The sequence below is a fragment of the Neohortaea acidophila genome (assembly GCF_010093505.1).
Source record: "Neohortaea acidophila strain CBS 113389 unplaced genomic scaffold BDY17scaffold_13, whole genome shotgun sequence".
Classification (NCBI taxonomy): Eukaryota; Fungi; Ascomycota; class Dothideomycetes; order Mycosphaerellales; family Teratosphaeriaceae; genus Neohortaea; species Neohortaea acidophila.
The window spans coordinates 696,602-712,466 of NW_022985522.1; the positions used below are offsets into that span (position 1 = coordinate 696,602).

Below are 15,865 nucleotides of genomic sequence, written 5' to 3' on the forward strand. Positions count from 1 at the left end.
CGGCCGAAGGTTGCTGGCTTCAAGGCAATCCGAGCCGAGCTCCACGCGTTTCGTCTTGTCGCCTCTGCCTTGTCGGATGACTAACGACGATCAACGCTCATCAATCAGATACATCGTGTACAGTACTTGTGAAAGGATATCGTAATGCCTCCAAAAGTGTCATGTCACAGCTCTAGCGAATCACACAACACCAACGCTAAAGGTACATCAAACGCTCGTCAAAAACGCTCACAATGCCTCCTACCAACAGACGAATGCCCGCCCATAAGAATCCCATCATCATCGTCGTCATTCCCATCATCCCCCTCCCCACAGCAACTCTACTGCATATCGTCCTCCGCAGCCTTGAGAGCGAAATCCTTCTGCTCGTAAAACCACTCCGTCCCCTTGTCCCACTTGTACACCTTGACATCCACGCCGTACGGCTTCGGCTCGAGGCAGTACAGCATGCCAATCGGCACATCCAGCTCCGCGACTTCTTCCCGCTTCAGGCCCATGAAGTATGCCAGCAGCACGCGCGCAACGGAGCGGTGGCCGATGAGGAGCACATTGTCCGTCATGCGCTCGAGCTCCATGATGACGGGCCGGAGGCGGTTGATGATGTCTAGGTAGCCTTCACCACCCGGGCCCGGGTAGCGGTAGTGTAGTTTGTTCTCCCGTCGGCGCGAGTACTCTTCGGGATACTGGGCGGAGATGCTGTTGTACGTCAGACCTTCCATCGTGCCTGCGTTCAATTCATCCAGCATGCGCATCTGCTTCACGTCGTACTCTTCGTCGTTGAAGTACTGCGCCGTCTCGATGCTGCGGTTGAGCATGGATGTCCACACGCAAAACGCCGGCGCGTGGAATTCGTGTCCGTCGGTGCTGCCGGAGGTCGACGAGTTTCCGTCCGAAGTGCAGCTGGCGGGGTAGTGTAGCGCTTGATAGTAGGGATTGGGAGGCGTCACGTCGCCGGGTTGCGGCGGGAAGTGCGAGTTGACGTGGGAGAGGAGTTGCTTCATGTCCCACTCCTTTCGCATCATGTCCATGAACTTCACCAACGTCTTGGCGTATTGGTGTCCTTCGGGAGCCAGGTGGCTGTCGCCGCCAATCTTGCCGGACACGTTGTCCATGCTCAACCCATGCCTCGTGATCCAGATCTGGCGCGGCGCGAGGTTGAAGTTGAGCAGGTAGTAGTTCGCCTGCGCCATGAGGAAGCCCTTGATCTGGTGGCTGATGACTTTGCGGCCCACGTCGATCATTTGGATGTACGGCATGTTGTGCCGCTCCTCGTAATCGCCCAACGGAACATATGCCTTTTCATATGCCTGAACGCGCTTCTTGAAGTCCGCCAAAGCAATGGTGGGATCCATTTCCTTGTAATCTGGCCCGCTGAGTTTCAAGCGCATGTTCGCCTCCAACAGCTCTCGGTCGACACATCGCGATTCGAGAAAGAGAACATTGAGGTCTGGACCTGCCCGCTCTCGAATGCGATCCATCACCATCTTCCTCCGATCGAGCGTGCTGTTGGTTGCGTCGAGAATGCCTACACTGCCGTTCTGATTAAGGATGTAATCAAGAAGCTCGTCGAGGGTCTCGCGAGCGAGCTGTTCACGAATTTGAGAAGCCTTTTGGTTCTCCGGATCGAAGAATGCAGCACTTTGATCCACAGCCTCGTCTCCCACCGTCTTGCTCCTAGAAAGTCGCGGGCTGCTCGGCTCGCCCATGTCGGGTTGATACAGATCTCGCTCTTCCTCTTCGTGGACGTCGCGGTGTCCGGTTCCATTCAATTGGCTAGCGGATACTTGCGTCGGGCTCTGCGTTGCGGCGGGAGCGTCGATCTGAGTATCGTCGTTCAACAAAATCTGCGCGGCACTCGCTCGGTCGGGTAAGGCGGGCGAGTCCAAGTTCAGCTGGTCGATGATCGGCGTGAGCGAGCTGTGAGAGTGTCTCAGCCTAATCCGATCCTGCGAGTGTGGACCGCCAGCAGCCACACGTCTCCGCTCTCCAACGTTGAAGATCTTGGTGTCGTGTTGCAGCCAGTTGAGATATCTCGCCAGCTTCTTGGTGATATAACTCTTCCCTCGTGCTGGCAGGCCGACCATGACAATGACCAGCTTCGCGCCTACATCTCGCTTTGCTATCTTGCCGTCCGGCGATACCTTGCTCTTGGTCAGACCGGGGATGTCGAGGGTGGTGGGGCGGATGCGAGGGGTAGAGGTGCCGGAGCCGTTGAGCCTGCCGGGAGCGCCGAGGTGGAGGAAGGTAGCTCCTTCGCCGGAGTAGGAGCGACTGCCGTTGAGGTGCGGACTGGTGGGTGCGGAGGAGGTTGGGGTGTCGTTCATGGCCATTGTTGTGGACGCAGTCTCCGATGGGGAGGTCACCGTGGTGCTCGGGGTACTTCTCGGATGCGCGTTGCTTGGAGGAGGCCTGAAGTCGAAGGGAGGAGAGGGGAGGGGCGGAGAAATGCTGTAGGCCGAGCCCATATGGCGCGCATGACCGTTCGCCAGTGTGCGATCGAGTTGATGATTTAACTGATCGAGCAACTTGTCGTCTCCTGTGGGGGCGTCGTTGGCGGGTCGCGGCTGGCCATCGTGGTGCAAATGAGTGCTGGACTGCATTGCGAATTTGGCCAGGCTGGATTGTTGAGACTGGCGGCGAGGATGGGTGGTGGTGGCGCGCGCGGTCGGTCGGGCATCGGTGGTGAGGGAGAGGAAGAGGTTATCGCCGGAGTTGGAAGATGTGAAGTGCCATGGCGCCGCCGAGGGCATGATAGGTCATGCACAGGTGGACAGGTGGCTTGCGCGCGTAGGATGAGGATGTGGGTGAGGATGGATGAGGCTGGGACTTTGTGTGGGAAATCGGTCGGGGTTGTTTGTGGGAGGATTGGCGCCGCTCAACCAAGCTGCGAGTCGGTCGCGAGTGCCTCGAGCAGGTGTGGTGTTGGAAGGGAGAAGCGGAGGAGGTGCGATGATGTAGTTGCCACCGGATTGTCTGTATTTCTCCTTGATATCGGGTGTGACTCGATTGTTAATCAAGGCGGAACGGTCGAAATCAACCCGTCGGGCGGTGGATGATTGAGATTTCCCCGGCGTTCGCTTGCCGTTTTGGGATGTGGCCGCGCCGGATTCGGGTGGCGCGGGAAGGGTCCAATGGATGAGTCAGGAATAAATAAAAAGATGGAGGCGGGCAATGTGGTCGAGGAAGGTGTGACAGAGCACAGAAAAGGAAGGCGCGTCTGATGAAGTGGTGGAGGAGGAGTTGGGTCACGACAATGTTGATCCTCCGTCTGCAGTCATGCTGCAATCAGGCCTAGACTTTGAGACGGTCGAAGTTTGGTGAGAATCTGTCTGGCATGTGAAAGCGGCCGCAAGCGGACCAACGTGGGCGCGCCACGCGGGTTGAATGGACGGAACCACGCAAAGACGACACGCCCAGCCGCGATGGTCTTGCACCACAACTCCCTTCATGCACTCCCGAGAATGTTGACGAAATGAAACATCTTCTCAGCCGGAGTTGCCATCTGCCGGGTGCATGATGCCTTCGACATTTCGCCTCTTGACTAGCAGCACATCAGGCACAGCACGCGTGCAGCCGATGTCGGCGAGCCTTGCGCGTCAATCTCGATCATACTTCACCTCATCCTGGCTTGCGGTGAACATCAAATCTAGCATCACCTTCTCCAGAACCCCAAGGCTGTCGTGGTCTTCGACCAGAGCATCCCATGATGCTGATGGATGGCCTCTTGAGACGAAGCAGCTGCTGTTTTCTGCCATCTACTTTGCCTCCTTTACGGTTTGCTGACTTCCGTCCACAGCATCTCCACAAACACACCACCGCATTGCAGCTTACAACTAGGTGTCTCACCTCTGAGCGCAATGGCGGACGTAGCGTCTACATCGATCTCGACGGTAGGTAGGTGGAGTTGTCATCTCAAGATTACTTCCACTTTGTTCATTGTTGGCATTTCATCTGATTGTCCCAATATCAACTCTCATTATGTTTCATTGTCCTTCTATAATTCTGATTGTGCTGCAAAGATTTGGCAATATGAGTCCATTGTCACAGACAAAGACAATCAACATGCAATCTCCATCGCAAACTCCTCTCCCCTCAGTTATAGTTGTCCAAACATTCACAGGAAATGCCTGCTTTCTCGTCTTCGCACACATTCCGCCCCCTGATATCAGTAATATTTCATCAATCATGGTCCTCGATCCCAACGTCGCACAGACAAAAGCATTCTTTCAGAAGCTCGGCGACGAAATCCTCCAAAACAACGAGGATGGCCCGCCCCTTCACATCACCATCACCAAAGGCGACATCCTGAAAGCCAACATCCGCATCGGCAGACCACAGTCCGACCCTGTTGATGAATCAGATGGCTCCGAGAAAGATGGCACGGACGAGGCTGATAGCGATGAACAAGGCGCCACTGACGCCGTCGGGAAGGATCAGGAGAACGGCGGCAAGAAACCCAAGAAGGCGAAGAAGAAGACAAAAAAGCGCCAAAAAGCCCCACCCGCTCGAGACTTTCACATGAAAGTGACCACCGGGCGTGTCAGCAAGAGATTCGACAGACCGACCCAAGCCCACCCGCCGCGAGGCCTGAAGAACTTTGGCAACACGTGCTATCAGAACGCCTTGTATCAATGCCTCATTCACCTTCCGGAGTTCAACGAGTATATACTCAATCACAGCTGCAACGAGAAAACAGACCCGTGCGTCGCCTGTGCCTTGCGCTCCCTCGTGACCGCCTATTGGCATGGGAACGGCCTCAGAGGCATGACCGGGCCGGAAACACAGGCCAAGGATTTGTACGAGGCCGTCAGAACGGCCCTTCCACAGGAGACCGCGGCAAACGCCAAACTACTCGGCAAGGTTCGCCCGAACAAGGAGCAGGCGTTGGAAAAGAGTCGGCTTGCTGGCTTACCCGATGCGCTGTTTCACGTAGACATGTGGAACAGAAGGCAATGCGACCCCTTCGAGTTCTTCCAACACCTCCTACGCGAGCTCGACAATTCAGAGCTCGACCCCGTTGCCTCCACCTTCAACACCGCCCTCAACATCACCGGCAACCGAGTGTGGACCTGCGACGACTGCAAAACCGTCACTTCCACCGCCATCCAGTCCTCAGAAATGGGCCACGGAATCGGCATAGCCGTCAACCTGCGCCAACCCAAGCCCAACCTTGACCTCACCGCGTACCTGCGCGGCAACGCTTTCGTGGACCCCGACGAGCTCACCATCCGCTGCGAGAGCGCGTACTGCAGCGAGCATTTCCCCAAGTACGATCCGAAGGAAATGCACCTGCCCGAGAAGGAGAGGAAAGTGAACGAAGGCAAGCCGCGCAAGCGCACCAAAGTCGTTACCCACTTTCCGGAAGTGCTCGTTATCCGCCTGCAGCGGTACGAGTTGGAGAAGAACACGCGCAAAGGCACGCAGGAGGAAGTGAAAGTGTCGAACCACGTGGACTTCGACGAGTACATCAACCTCGGCGAGTTTGCGCCGGCTCCTGCTGGTGACGACGACGACAAGGACGAGGAACAGGAGCCCGTCATGTATAAGTTGCAGGGCGTTGTTGCTCATTACGGCGACACGCTGAAGGCTGGACATTATGTTGCTGCTGTTCGGCACGCGGACGGGCGCAACTTTTCGATTGTGAATGATGACAAGAGCGTCCGACAGAATAATGGGGGTACGGCGCAGGAGGCGCGGTGGCCGAGCACGACAGACGGTGTCGGCAAGAATAGTACGGAGCTATTTGATCCGTATTTGTTGTTTTACTCCAAGCTGTAGCCTGATGCATAGATAGGTGAATAGACGATCAGGAGAGCTGAAAGAAGCAGATATAGATCAAAAGGGTATCCGTGTTCATAAAGTTAATCAATCATGAGACCATCGAAGGCAACAGTCCAGTGCATCACACGTTAAGGGGTTAACCGGAAAAGAATCATCCAACCCATTCATCATCCATCATTCCATCCAAAAGAGGAAATAGAAGTTGCATCGTAAAGCCCTCTCGCCACACCGAGCCCTCTCGCCACACCGATCCTATCCAAAGAGCGCCGAAAATCCTGACATCCATCACATCACATCCAAGCGTAAGCATTCATATCATCATAGGTAAAGAAATCACAGAAACAAGCGCATTCCACCTCTCACGACCACCCTCGATAGGCCCCCGGACTCCTTCGGACCGAATTCCAAGCCCGACCAGGTACACCACCAGCGACAGACTGCATCTCCGGACTCGGAGAAAAGTCCATGAGATCGGAGTGCGGACTCTGCGGCGCCGCGCTCGCGACTCGTCGATGTCCACCTTGCTGTGTTCGCTCCGGGGTCCGGATAGGGTGAAGCGGCGCGGCAGTGCTGGGTAATGATGCGAGGAGGGGCTGTTGGCTGCGGAAGAGCGGGTGCATGTTGGGTAGCGGTTGTTGTTGGTAGTCTACCACGCTGCCGCTCGGGGCTCTTGAATGCTGCGGCCGGATGGGGAAGGGGTGCGCGGCTACGCTGCTTGTATTGCGGGAGTGCGCATACACTCGCTTCTCTTTGCGCAGGAGCGTGCTCTCTTCCGACGGAGGCGAGGTGAATGGCGACGAGGGAGTGAAGGCGTTGACGTCTACGGGATAGGCGCGGGACGGCGTGGTGGTTTGCAGCGAGAAAGATCGAGGAAGCGGCGGCGAGTCTCGCAGGAGATCGAGCTGAGGAATGTCAGGAGGACTGCTGGGTTGCATCGACTGCGGGCGACTGCCGGGGATCGGTTCGAGGCCCTGCTCTGCGTAACGGCGGAGGAAACGGTTGTCCGCCACAAACGGCATGGGCGGCGGGCTGACTTCCCAATTTTCGAACCCGTCGTTTTCGCGCGTTAGATCGACGGAGCTTTCTCGTGTTGACGCCAGGCCGTTGGATTCTTGCGAGAAGTAGCGGTGGTGGAAGATGAGTCGTGTCTTGGAGGTGACGGGTTTGATCACGCGCACGATGGAGTCGCGGAAGGAGGGCCGGATGTTCTCGGAGTAGGCTGAGAAAGCCGATGACATGGGCTCGGTGGTTCCCCAGGCGCGCGTGGTGGGCATTGGAGGAGTGAATAGTGGGGTGGGGGGCGAGATGATGCTCGGCGATCTCTTCGCCAGTCTGGCTGGCGTGGTCGTTCCGTTGGACACTTGAGTCATCAGGGTTGCCGCTGGCGGTTTTTCCTTGCTGCGAAAGATGAGTGCATGAAGCACAAGTTCGGAGAGGAGGGCAACGGCCCAGATGCCATAGCCGACGTAGACGAGGGCCACGGCGCTCTGGTAGATGGCGGTATACCTCTGCGACTCGAGGCGGGTCTTGGTCAAAAGTAGTGTGTACAGGGTCAGGCCGGCCGCGGCGGCTGTTAGGGTGGCGGAGGTTGCGCCGAGAACGCGGATGAGTTTGCGGGCGAATCCTATCTGGTAGAGAATGGCGGTGATGATGGAGGCGACAAGCGCGACAATGTTGGCCAACGACGCGGCGAGGACAAAGTAGTAGATCAATTCATCCGGTGGGGCCAGCTGCTTTGCGATGGTGATTGCGATTGCGACCAAGGCTGCGAACGAGAAACAGGCGAGGAAAGCGCTGGTCCAGAAGACGCAAGTGGCCAGTCTTTGGCCCTTGGTGGTAGTCATGATGAGGTTGTATGGCGAGTGTGTTGTGTGGTGAGTGTGGTGGTTCCGAAAGGCACAGCCGGTTTCGTGAGGTCGTTTATATCATTGCCGCAGCTCGTCGCACCTTGCTTCCTTTCCCCAGTCAATGGAGGGAGATAAATGCGGGTCGGACAGCTACATGAAAAAGCGAGGGGGCATAAGAAAACGAGCAGCGACCGAGGCGGACGGCAAAAGATAGTAGGACTGGCAAACGCGACAGCGCAGCAGACGTGGATGAAGAGAGGAAAAGAGCGCGTTGGAGCAGAGGTGTACCAACCGAGTATAGTTATTAGACGAGGTACAAGCCCGCCCTTCCCGTGCGAGGCTGTGTTTTTGTGCTGCGTTCGAAAAAAGGCAGGACTCGATTGGCCAAACGTTCCACGACAGGCCGGCCATGGCTGAATCGGGCGGGGAGGGGCGAGGGGCATGCCGCCGTGTCAGGCGCACTGTGCAGGGTATCGGTGGTTCGGTTAGGATGATAGATGTGGCGGGTGGTGTGTAGCAAGTGGAGACGTCGAGAGCCAAAATCAACCGCGTTTGTGGCCGGCGAATCCTGCGACAGGTCACAGGCCGAGTCTACGACAGGACATTGGCCGACGGCATGCAGGTGGGCGAGAAGCTGGGGGATGGATACAAACGTGTTTGGCGAGGCGTTCATTTGCAAGGTGGAAGGATGCGGCTGCGTTCCGAGGCGCTGCAGTCTTGGAGCGTGGTTTGTCGTGGGTGGTGCTGGTGTGTTATGATTTTCATCGCGGCGCCACACTCACGTCTGCCGCAGCCACGCGAATCCCGCTCCATCGGCGCAGGCGAGATGAGTGACAAACGGCTTTGCCAAAAAGATCTGACGCCCGGGACCAGACTCGGAGATGTCCAATATTCGCGCGTCCCGCGTTGGATTTCGTCATAATTCCTCGAGATCCAGGTTGTTCTGCAGCCATAGGGCGAGGCGAAGTACGAGGTGGCAGGCGGCGGGGGAGCCGACGTCCGCCCAGGCGTTGACGTACGGGCAGCTGCACGACATCGCAGGACGTACCATACCTCGAACGCTGTGATTTGTATAGTTGTCGAAAACGGCCGCGACTCGCTTCTGTGCCCTGCATACAGCGTGCATCGGTCCAAGTCCCTCCAAGACATGCAGTTGGCAATAATGACGTGAGTTCAGCGTCCAGAACGGCTTCCATCACGATCTCGACGAGACGGAGCATGAGTATTCCGCGAGGCCTGGGCCGTCATCCTGCCGCAAAATCGCACGAGTAGTAATAATTTGTCCGTCCCGTGCGTTGCTGGCGGCCAATCCGAAGGCCTGGAACCATCTGCAGGCGAACGATTGTTTTGATTGAAGTAGGCGGAAGGAAGAGATACACGTTCCATCGCGGTCCGTGCGTCTTTGCCGACGCGTATCGAAACGGGGATGCATGGTCGATCTGCCGAAAAGTGTGGAGTGCCGCCGATCTGCGATCACCTCGCGATGTACAGTACAGTATCCAAACGGTCGAGATGCATCAATTATGACTCCATGGGATGATACTGAGTGGAAAGACACCTGCAGGCAATACGTGCTCTGAATGGCAGGAGCCTTGGATCACGTGCTCCTTGGCTGTGCTCAAACATACGTCGTGTTCTCGTGGCTACACACCACACTTGCACTACAGCTGACTACAATCACTGCCCTCGATCGAGCAGAAGAATTGATTCTCACGATCGATGATGACTGATTGATGAAATGCAATGGCCAAGGCGCCTCCCCAGCATCACACTCTGACTAAACGCCACGTGCAGTCGCATGGCACAGGCAGACCAAGCCCCGAAAGCCACAAACACCCGCTTAGCCTCGACTGCCGCAAGCCCGCCAACCCCCCAGCCTCGTCTCGTGTCGTCTTGCCTCGCTCACCTCTTCGACTGAGTCACGGCACTTCGCTGCGCAATCTTCCGGAACGCATCCTCGCCACTCGCGCCCATCTTGCGATTCACGCCGCCGGCATTGCTCAGATTGTTCACCGGCGCAATCGTGTACGTCCCGACGCCGCCTTCCACACGCGCTCGGTTTCCGGGCACCGGCTGCGCCAGCACCTTACGCCGCCTCTCCGCCGCCAACTCCGCTTGGCTTGCTGCTGATCGCGCTGCACCTTGCGATGCTCGCAACGGATCGTACTCTCTCGTCTCGACTGGCGTGTGCTTCATGTTCTTGTGTTTCTTAAGCACCACCCGCATCCACTCGCCCACCAGCTTCTCTGCCGCGCGTTTGATCTCCGGTTGCGGTTGCGAGCTCTTGGTGTAGAAGAGGACAATGCGTCCGATCCCCGAGGCAATCAATGCCTCCTTGCCAATGTTCAATCGCCCCAGTATGCTGAAGAGTTCCCTTTGAATACGATAGTTGGGCAGTGCTGCGTCGTGGTCCGCCGGCTCCAGCATGAATTTGACGGCTTCGAGAATGTTGATGTCCGGATCGACCAGCTGCGCCTGGATGGTGTTACGGTTCATGAGCTCGACAACTTCAGGAAGGATGGCCAATTTGTGCGTGGCCACTTCGCCTCTCGCACGCGCGGCTCCGTCCAGCTCACAGGCCTTGGCCATGCGTTGACGCATGTGCTCAATCTCCGCGTCGGCTGCGGCTTCAAGGTCAATGCCTCCGCGGCGACGAGGTCGTGAGCGGTTGGCTGCGATAGCTGCATCCATCTTGCGGTCGAGAGCTCGGCGACGGCCTGCAAGGTTATCAGTTTAGCACCAGCATGCAACATGCGTAGATACAATCACTCACGTTCTTCCGGCGTCAAATTTTCATCATTCTCATCCTCCGCGGGACTTCTCGCCCTCCTCTGCTTCACCGGCCTGCCATCCGCCCCCAGTTTGCTCTTCCTCGCTCTCTTGCCTTCAAGTTCCTCTCCGCCCTCGAAATCCGCCTCATCGACATCACCCCTCGACTTCTTACTCTTCTTGACCTTCTCCCTCTTCCCCAACTTCTTCTTCCTCTTCCGCTCCCGCTCTTCTTCCTCCGTTCGCTTGCGTTTGTGCACGCCCAGCTGCCCTACATTGCTCTCGTCCACAGCCACAGGCTTGTCGGGAATCTGCAAAGCAGAGGGGTCAAAGTCCTGAAACTGCGTCTCGTCCAACTCCTCCAGCTCAGATTCCGCATCGGAGTCGTCGCCGCCGCCGAGATCGTCAGAGTCATCGCCGCCAGCAGCCAGTTTCTCCGCCGCTTCGTTCATCGCTTCCACCGTCTCAGGGGCTTCTTCATCTTCAAAGGCGTCGACGTCGGCTGTCGGATCGCCGAGAGGGGCGTTTGGACGGCTTTCTTCTTCTCTGTCGGGATTCAGGGTGTCGTCTGGGTCGTTGAGGCCTTGTGGCTCTTCGTCAAATTGGAGTGCTGGTGAGCCGGGGGCGCCTTCTAGATCATCCATGTTTGCAGCGTGCAGTGCGAAAAGAGGGGATCAGGTGATGAGCGTGAGATCTACCACGTATGCCTCTCCGAAAGCTGCGTGTAGATGTCGTGAAGTCAGTGAATGAAGGTGTGTTCTCCCTTTCAAAGAACATCTTGAATTAAACCAAGCAGTCGCGAAGGGCGGCCAAGCGCAAACTCTAAATTTTGAGCCGCCGCGTGCAACTGCTTCACCTCTCGTCACCTCCATTCGCAAACTTCACCGGACAATCACAACCGCAAACAATACCGAAACCAACCCCTCTCCTGCCACTGTTCCAATCACATCAAAATGTTCGGCGCAGGTATGTCTCAGCCTCACCGCTCCAGCCCACTCTGAACGCTCGCTCACACCCTCTCTTCACAGCACCACCACAACCTACAGCAGAAGAGCTCCGCGAGGCGGAAGTGACGGCGCAACAGACCATCGTCGGTGCCGTGAGCACGTGCTTCATTCTGTACATGTGTAGGTCGACATCCATGCTTTCATTCGAGACTCAGAACTGCGGCTGACGAGGATCTTCTAGCACCGTACGTGGTGGACTATGTGCGGAAACTGGTGTAGAGGGGGAAAGATGAAGAGACGGGACCTTGTACGATACTGTATACCGACATAACCGGCAGCGAAGCGCAGTGAAGCACCTCGAGGGAGTTGGTGGGTGGAGAGGATGGGATGGGATGGACATCTGCATTTCCGTCTGAGGAGGTGGATAGATATGTGTATACAACTCGCTCCTCAAAAGCATGGCGTGGAGCATTACTATTTGATCATGGCGTATGCTGTGAGTTACGATCCAGCATCTACATTCCCTCTCCGATGCGCTTCTCTGCGCTCACCAAGCATACTTCTCGAGCAACGGCAGTCCCACTCCATCGTTCCCTTTATCTACTCTGCTCCCACTCCTCAAATTGCCCCGATACCTCTCCCAGCTCCTTCGCCAGATGCCTCAATTGCCCATCATAGTCGCTGAGAATCCTCTTCGTCTTCTGCAGAATCTCATCACTGACCCCACTGCCATCCATCTTCTGCTCCTCCAGCTGCACCCCGAGCTTCTTGCTCTCCTCGTCCAACCACCTTGCCCGCTCGCGTAGTGCCACCATCCGCGCCCAAATCTCCTCTTCCCTTGCTTGGAACGCCGGATCGAACACGCGCTTCTCCAGCTCCATGAGCGTCTTCCGCAGCGACTCCTCCGCTGCATCGAGGGGGTAGTTCTTGTGCCGCAGAACTTGCGCTTTGACCGCCAACCGCAAGCATCGCTGCGACAGAACAGCATGCTGGCGTCGCGCATTCTCCACCCTCAACGTCAGGCTCTGCTCGTGCCGCTTCATCACCGCGTCAAGCGAGTTGTTCATCTCGTGCAGACGCGCGCGCATCTCATTCACCACCTGCGCTTGGTACTCCACCCTTGCTCCCAGCGCGCGAAAGCCTCGCACAAGCACTGGCACAAAGGCGACATCACCGCCGTCGAGCGTGATGTTCTCTGGCTTCTTCGCCATCGCAGCTTCCCATCCCTCTTCCTGCTCGTCGGCATTGCGGTAGTAAAAGGGCGCGTAGGCGGCGTTGACGGCGTTGTAGAGGTATGCTTCCAGAATTGTATCGATGCTGTGCGGATCCCACTTGGAGATGAGGGTGCGGATTTGATCGTAGACCGTTTTCTCGTTCGGGCGGGAGGTGATGTTGGCGGCTGCGAGGCGCGAGCGAGCGAGGTCTTGTTGGGAATGGGAGCCTAGCGCTCCGTAGGCTGAGGTTGGAGGCGCTCCGAGGCCGGATTGTAAGAGGGTAGAGAGGTGGGTTTGGTGGGGAGCGGTGGTGGAGGAGTTCATGTTGTTGTTGTTGGATGCGGATGCTTGTTGCGGGTTACCGAACAGACTCGTGCCGGAGTTGGTGTTTTGTGCTGATTGACCGCCAAAGAGACTTGTACCCGTGTTGGTAGGCTGGTTTTGGGCGGTGCTGCCGCCGAACAAGCCTGTGCCGGTGGAAGTGGTCTGATTCGCGGTGCCTCCGAAGAGACTGCTGGTCTGCGGTTGATTCTGGGCGGTGTTGCCTCCAAAGAGACTGCTGGTCTGCGGTTGGTTCTGGGTGGTAGTGTTGTTCCCGCCGAACAAGCTGTTGCCGGGATTGGACTGCTGTGTCTGCGCGTTACCCCCGAAGAGACTGGTCCCTGAGCTGGCCTGCTGTGTCTGCTGCGCGTTGCCGCCTCCAAACAAGCTGCTGCCGGCCTGATTCTGTGCGGGTGCAGTGGTTGTGCTACCAAACAACCCACCCCCTCCGGACGTCTGGTTCTGCGTGGTGCTGCTTCCAAACAGCCCAGTGCCTCCCGACTGAGTGGAGGTGTTGCTTCCGAAGATGGAACTCATGCTGGGCAGTATCTGTGGTATGTATGATACCACCTGAGTGTTGATTATCAAACTCCATTCACTCCAGCGTCCGCCGATCAAACAAAAAGTCGCGGCGCGCGCGCCTCAGGAACGCAGCCAATCGGCTGCTCCCGCACCTTTACTCCCTCCGCTCCGCCATCGACTTCAAAGCTCCCTCGCTCGCCCGAGCGCACACAACATCCCACCTCCGATCACTCCACCACCGCTCCCTGACCTCCAAGATGACTTCACGGGAGCCACGGTAAGCTTCACTGCCGCCATTGTCCCGCGGGCATCACAGCTGACTTCTCCAGCTTCAACCAGCACGTCCTCATCGACACCACTCCCCTCCCCGACCACATCCCCAAGGTGCAGGAGATCGGCGCTTCCTCCGCTCCCCTCTTGAGCGCCAGCTACTTCATCGGCGCAAGATGCAAGGCCTACAATGACGACTACATGCAATGCAAGACGGAGGCCAATGGCAGGGGTGAGCTGGACTGCATGCGCGAGGGCCGGAAGGTGACTAGATGTGCGGCGTCGGTGTAAGTCTGAGACCAGCAACAGTGACTATATTGGAGGAGAGCACTGATCATGGGAATCACAGCCTGGAGGACATCAACAACAGCTGCCTCACCTACTTCCGAAAGCATTGGGAGTGCCTGGAGAACAACAACCAGCAATTATGGCAATGTCGAAGATTCGAGGGCAAGCTGAACAATTGTGTATTCGAGAAGCTGGTGAGTTGGTGTTCGTTGGCGGTAACCTGTCCATAATTGTCGCTAACACTCGATGCGCAGGGTCTGGAGAAGAAGATTCCCGGCGCGCCGGAGAATGAGGTTCAGGTACATTTGAGGAAACGGCAGATCTTTGCGGACTCCATTCGTGACCAGATCCCCTGGCCCGAGGCTGTCGAGAAGGCACGAGACGAGAGGGACTTTGGGAAGGCACAGTGAGGTCATTAATCTTGATCGTAGCGGCCAGATGTACAGGCATGATCAATGCATACCACAAAGATGTGCCTCGCGTTTCACTGAGTTGCATGTATGTGCAGGGAGAAAGCTGTGTGTCTTTGAGCAGTCATGCCCAGGGGCTGTAGCACCAGAAGTGAGTCACTGATCTCCGCTGAAAGGAGACCCTTCTGTTCTTGACTCTCTTCTCCTGCTCCGCGACATGGGGCTCACCATGAGCGTCGATGCTGAGTGCTTTCTGTTTGCACGTCAATCTCACAATCGTCTACTGCAAGCCCCATGACCGCGAAACAGCAGGAGTATTCCAAGTGCGCGAGGCGACCAGAGCGATCTTGATCGAGCATTCTACGACGCTCGGTCTGGCGAGTTTTACAATCATGATGAGCGCCGTCTCAAGACGCTTGTCTCCGAACTTGCTGCGCAGACAGGAGTGGACCTTCGTACGGAAGTCAGCGTGGTCAATAGTGCGACAGGTGCGCATTCTCAGGATTGCAAGCGATTTGCGGTTCTTGAGATTCTCCATTACAAGGTGTCAAGTGTTCAAGTGTATGCCATACAATCGGTTAGGGTTAGGGTAGAGGTTCACGACCCAAATTTCCGAACTACATGCATCACCCTCGACCACTCTACTGTGTTCGTTCAAACTCTTTTACAAATCGTTTCAGCCAACCGACGGAGGGCAGATATGGGCTGGCTATGGTCGTCGCCGCCTCATAGAGAGGGCGGCGCAGAAACCACAATGGATGATGGCCATGCTCCCACCAATGACCCAACGAGCAAGCCTCAATCCCCTCCGCCCTCCTCTTCCTCTAGCTGGGGCCTCAGCGTCGCCCAGCGCCAACGCATCTTCGGCAAATCCAGCGTGCTGCAAGAAAACGACGAAACGCGCGACAAAGCCGCCGACGCCGACCTCGAAGCCTTCCTCTCCTCCCTCTCCCCCGGCGAGCAAACCACAACCTCCGATCCCACCACCGCCACCTCAACAACAACCCCAGCCCACCACGACCGCATGCTCCCCGACGGCACCCTCAACATCCACCCCTCCGCCCTCTACCCGCGCACAATGTCATGCCGCCAAGCCTTCGACTCCGCCTTCTACTGCCAATCGCTCGGCGGCAAGTTCAACGACATCTACCGCTTTGGAAGTCTGCAGTCCTGCAGCGAGCACTGGGGCGCCTTCTGGTTCTGCATGCGCACGAAATCGCTGCCCAAGGCGGAGAAGGAGGCGCAGATTGCCGACTACTATGCTAAGCGTGAGGAGCGGCGGAAGCGCGAGTTTGGGAGTAGTGAGGCTGTTTGGGATGTGAGGGAGAAGCCGGTTGTGCGGGCTTTTGGGCGGGATCCGGATGCGTTGGATGAGGAGGGGGTGGATGGGGTTGTGAGGGAGAGACAGGCGGGGAGGATGCCTTGAGAAAAGGACCGGTGGATCTTTGAGATGGACTGAATTCCTACGCTGTGCTGGTCTAATATCTGGTCTGCGC

General features: G+C 57.0%; 9 protein-coding genes across 9 annotated transcripts; 4 read left to right on the top strand and 5 right to left on the bottom strand.

Annotated features, from left to right (window-relative positions):
• Nucleotides 1–90: 90 nt before the first annotated feature.
• Nucleotides 91–3,198, bottom strand: BDY17DRAFT_305982 (6-phosphofructo-2-kinase-domain-containing protein). Its single transcript, XM_033734967.1, has one exon. It carries the CDS (start codon nucleotides 2,748–2,750, stop codon nucleotides 321–323), a length of 2,430 nt encoding a protein of 809 aa, XP_033585450.1. The 5' UTR covers nucleotides 2,751–3,198; the 3' UTR covers nucleotides 91–320.
• Nucleotides 3,199–4,139: 941 nt separating this feature from the next.
• Nucleotides 4,140–5,848, top strand: BDY17DRAFT_305984 (uncharacterized protein). The gene has a single exon (XM_033734968.1). It carries the CDS (start codon nucleotides 4,186–4,188, stop codon nucleotides 5,776–5,778), a length of 1,593 nt encoding a protein of 530 aa, XP_033585451.1. The 5' UTR covers nucleotides 4,140–4,185; the 3' UTR covers nucleotides 5,779–5,848.
• BDY17DRAFT_60810 (uncharacterized protein) lies at nucleotides 5,821–7,961 on the bottom strand. Its single transcript, XM_033738554.1, has one exon. The coding sequence runs from the start codon at nucleotides 7,623–7,625 to the stop codon at nucleotides 6,141–6,143; it is 1,485 nt and encodes a 494-aa protein (XP_033585452.1). The 5' UTR covers nucleotides 7,626–7,961; the 3' UTR covers nucleotides 5,821–6,140.
• BDY17DRAFT_60820 (uncharacterized protein) lies at nucleotides 7,962–8,916 on the bottom strand. Its single transcript, XM_033738555.1, has one exon. It carries the CDS (start codon nucleotides 8,775–8,777, stop codon nucleotides 8,298–8,300), a length of 480 nt encoding a protein of 159 aa, XP_033585453.1. The 5' UTR covers nucleotides 8,778–8,916; the 3' UTR covers nucleotides 7,962–8,297.
• Nucleotides 8,917–9,202: 286 nt separating this feature from the next.
• On the bottom strand, nucleotides 9,203–11,160 carry BDY17DRAFT_273342 (uncharacterized protein). Its single transcript, XM_033731971.1, has 2 exons — nucleotides 10,402–11,160; nucleotides 9,203–10,345 (listed from the first exon to the last, which is right to left on the bottom strand). The coding sequence occupies exons 1-2, from the start codon at nucleotides 11,039–11,041 to the stop codon at nucleotides 9,531–9,533; spliced, it is 1,455 nt and encodes a 484-aa protein (XP_033585454.1). The 5' UTR covers nucleotides 11,042–11,160; the 3' UTR covers nucleotides 9,203–9,530.
• Nucleotides 11,161–11,211: 51 nt separating this feature from the next.
• On the top strand, nucleotides 11,212–11,837 carry BDY17DRAFT_305991 (uncharacterized protein). The gene is made up of 2 exons (XM_033734969.1): nucleotides 11,212–11,363; nucleotides 11,426–11,837. The coding sequence occupies exons 1-2, from the start codon at nucleotides 11,351–11,353 to the stop codon at nucleotides 11,569–11,571; spliced, it is 159 nt and encodes a 52-aa protein (XP_033585455.1). The 5' UTR covers nucleotides 11,212–11,350; the 3' UTR covers nucleotides 11,572–11,837.
• A 103-nt stretch (nucleotides 11,838–11,940) lies between these two features.
• On the bottom strand, nucleotides 11,941–12,882 carry BDY17DRAFT_258627 (nucleoporin complex subunit 54-domain-containing protein; the record flags this gene model as incomplete). The annotated part of the gene is made up of 1 exon (XM_033731794.1): nucleotides 11,941–12,882. One exon carries the CDS (start codon nucleotides 12,880–12,882, stop codon nucleotides 11,941–11,943), a length of 942 nt encoding a protein of 313 aa, XP_033585456.1.
• Nucleotides 12,883–13,658: 776 nt separating this feature from the next.
• On the top strand, nucleotides 13,659–14,369 carry BDY17DRAFT_319454 (uncharacterized protein; the record flags this gene model as incomplete). The annotated part of the gene is made up of 4 exons (XM_033736279.1): nucleotides 13,659–13,678; nucleotides 13,731–13,958; nucleotides 14,021–14,153; nucleotides 14,214–14,369. 4 exons carry the CDS (start codon nucleotides 13,659–13,661, stop codon nucleotides 14,367–14,369), a joined length of 537 nt encoding a protein of 178 aa, XP_033585457.1.
• Nucleotides 14,370–15,264: 895 nt separating this feature from the next.
• On the top strand, nucleotides 15,265–15,726 carry BDY17DRAFT_229771 (uncharacterized protein; the record flags this gene model as incomplete). The annotated part of the gene is made up of 1 exon (XM_033730197.1): nucleotides 15,265–15,726. A coding segment is annotated over one exon (462 nt), but the record flags the coding sequence as incomplete, so codon positions are not given.
• Between the last annotated feature and the right edge of the window lie 139 nt (nucleotides 15,727–15,865).

What these genes read in the sequence shown, in the direction of transcription:
- BDY17DRAFT_305982 (XM_033734967.1), bottom strand. Translation starts at nt 2,750, where the DNA reads ATGCCCTCGGCGGCGCCATGGCACTTCACATCTTCCAACTCCGGCGAT.
- BDY17DRAFT_305984 (XM_033734968.1), top strand. Translation starts at nt 4,186, where the DNA reads ATGGTCCTCGATCCCAACGTCGCACAGACAAAAGCATTCTTTCAGAAG.
- BDY17DRAFT_60810 (XM_033738554.1), bottom strand. Translation starts at nt 7,625, where the DNA reads ATGACTACCACCAAGGGCCAAAGACTGGCCACTTGCGTCTTCTGGACC.
- BDY17DRAFT_60820 (XM_033738555.1), bottom strand. Translation starts at nt 8,777, where the DNA reads ATGTCTTGGAGGGACTTGGACCGATGCACGCTGTATGCAGGGCACAGA.
- BDY17DRAFT_273342 (XM_033731971.1), bottom strand. Translation starts at nt 11,041, where the DNA reads ATGGATGATCTAGAAGGCGCCCCCGGCTCACCAGCACTCCAATTTGAC. An exon ending in AAATTTGACGCCGGAAGAAC is followed by an intron (nt 10,346 to 10,401) that starts GTGAGTGATTGT and finishes ATAACCTTGCAG; the next exon opens with GCCGTCGCCGAGCTCTCGAC.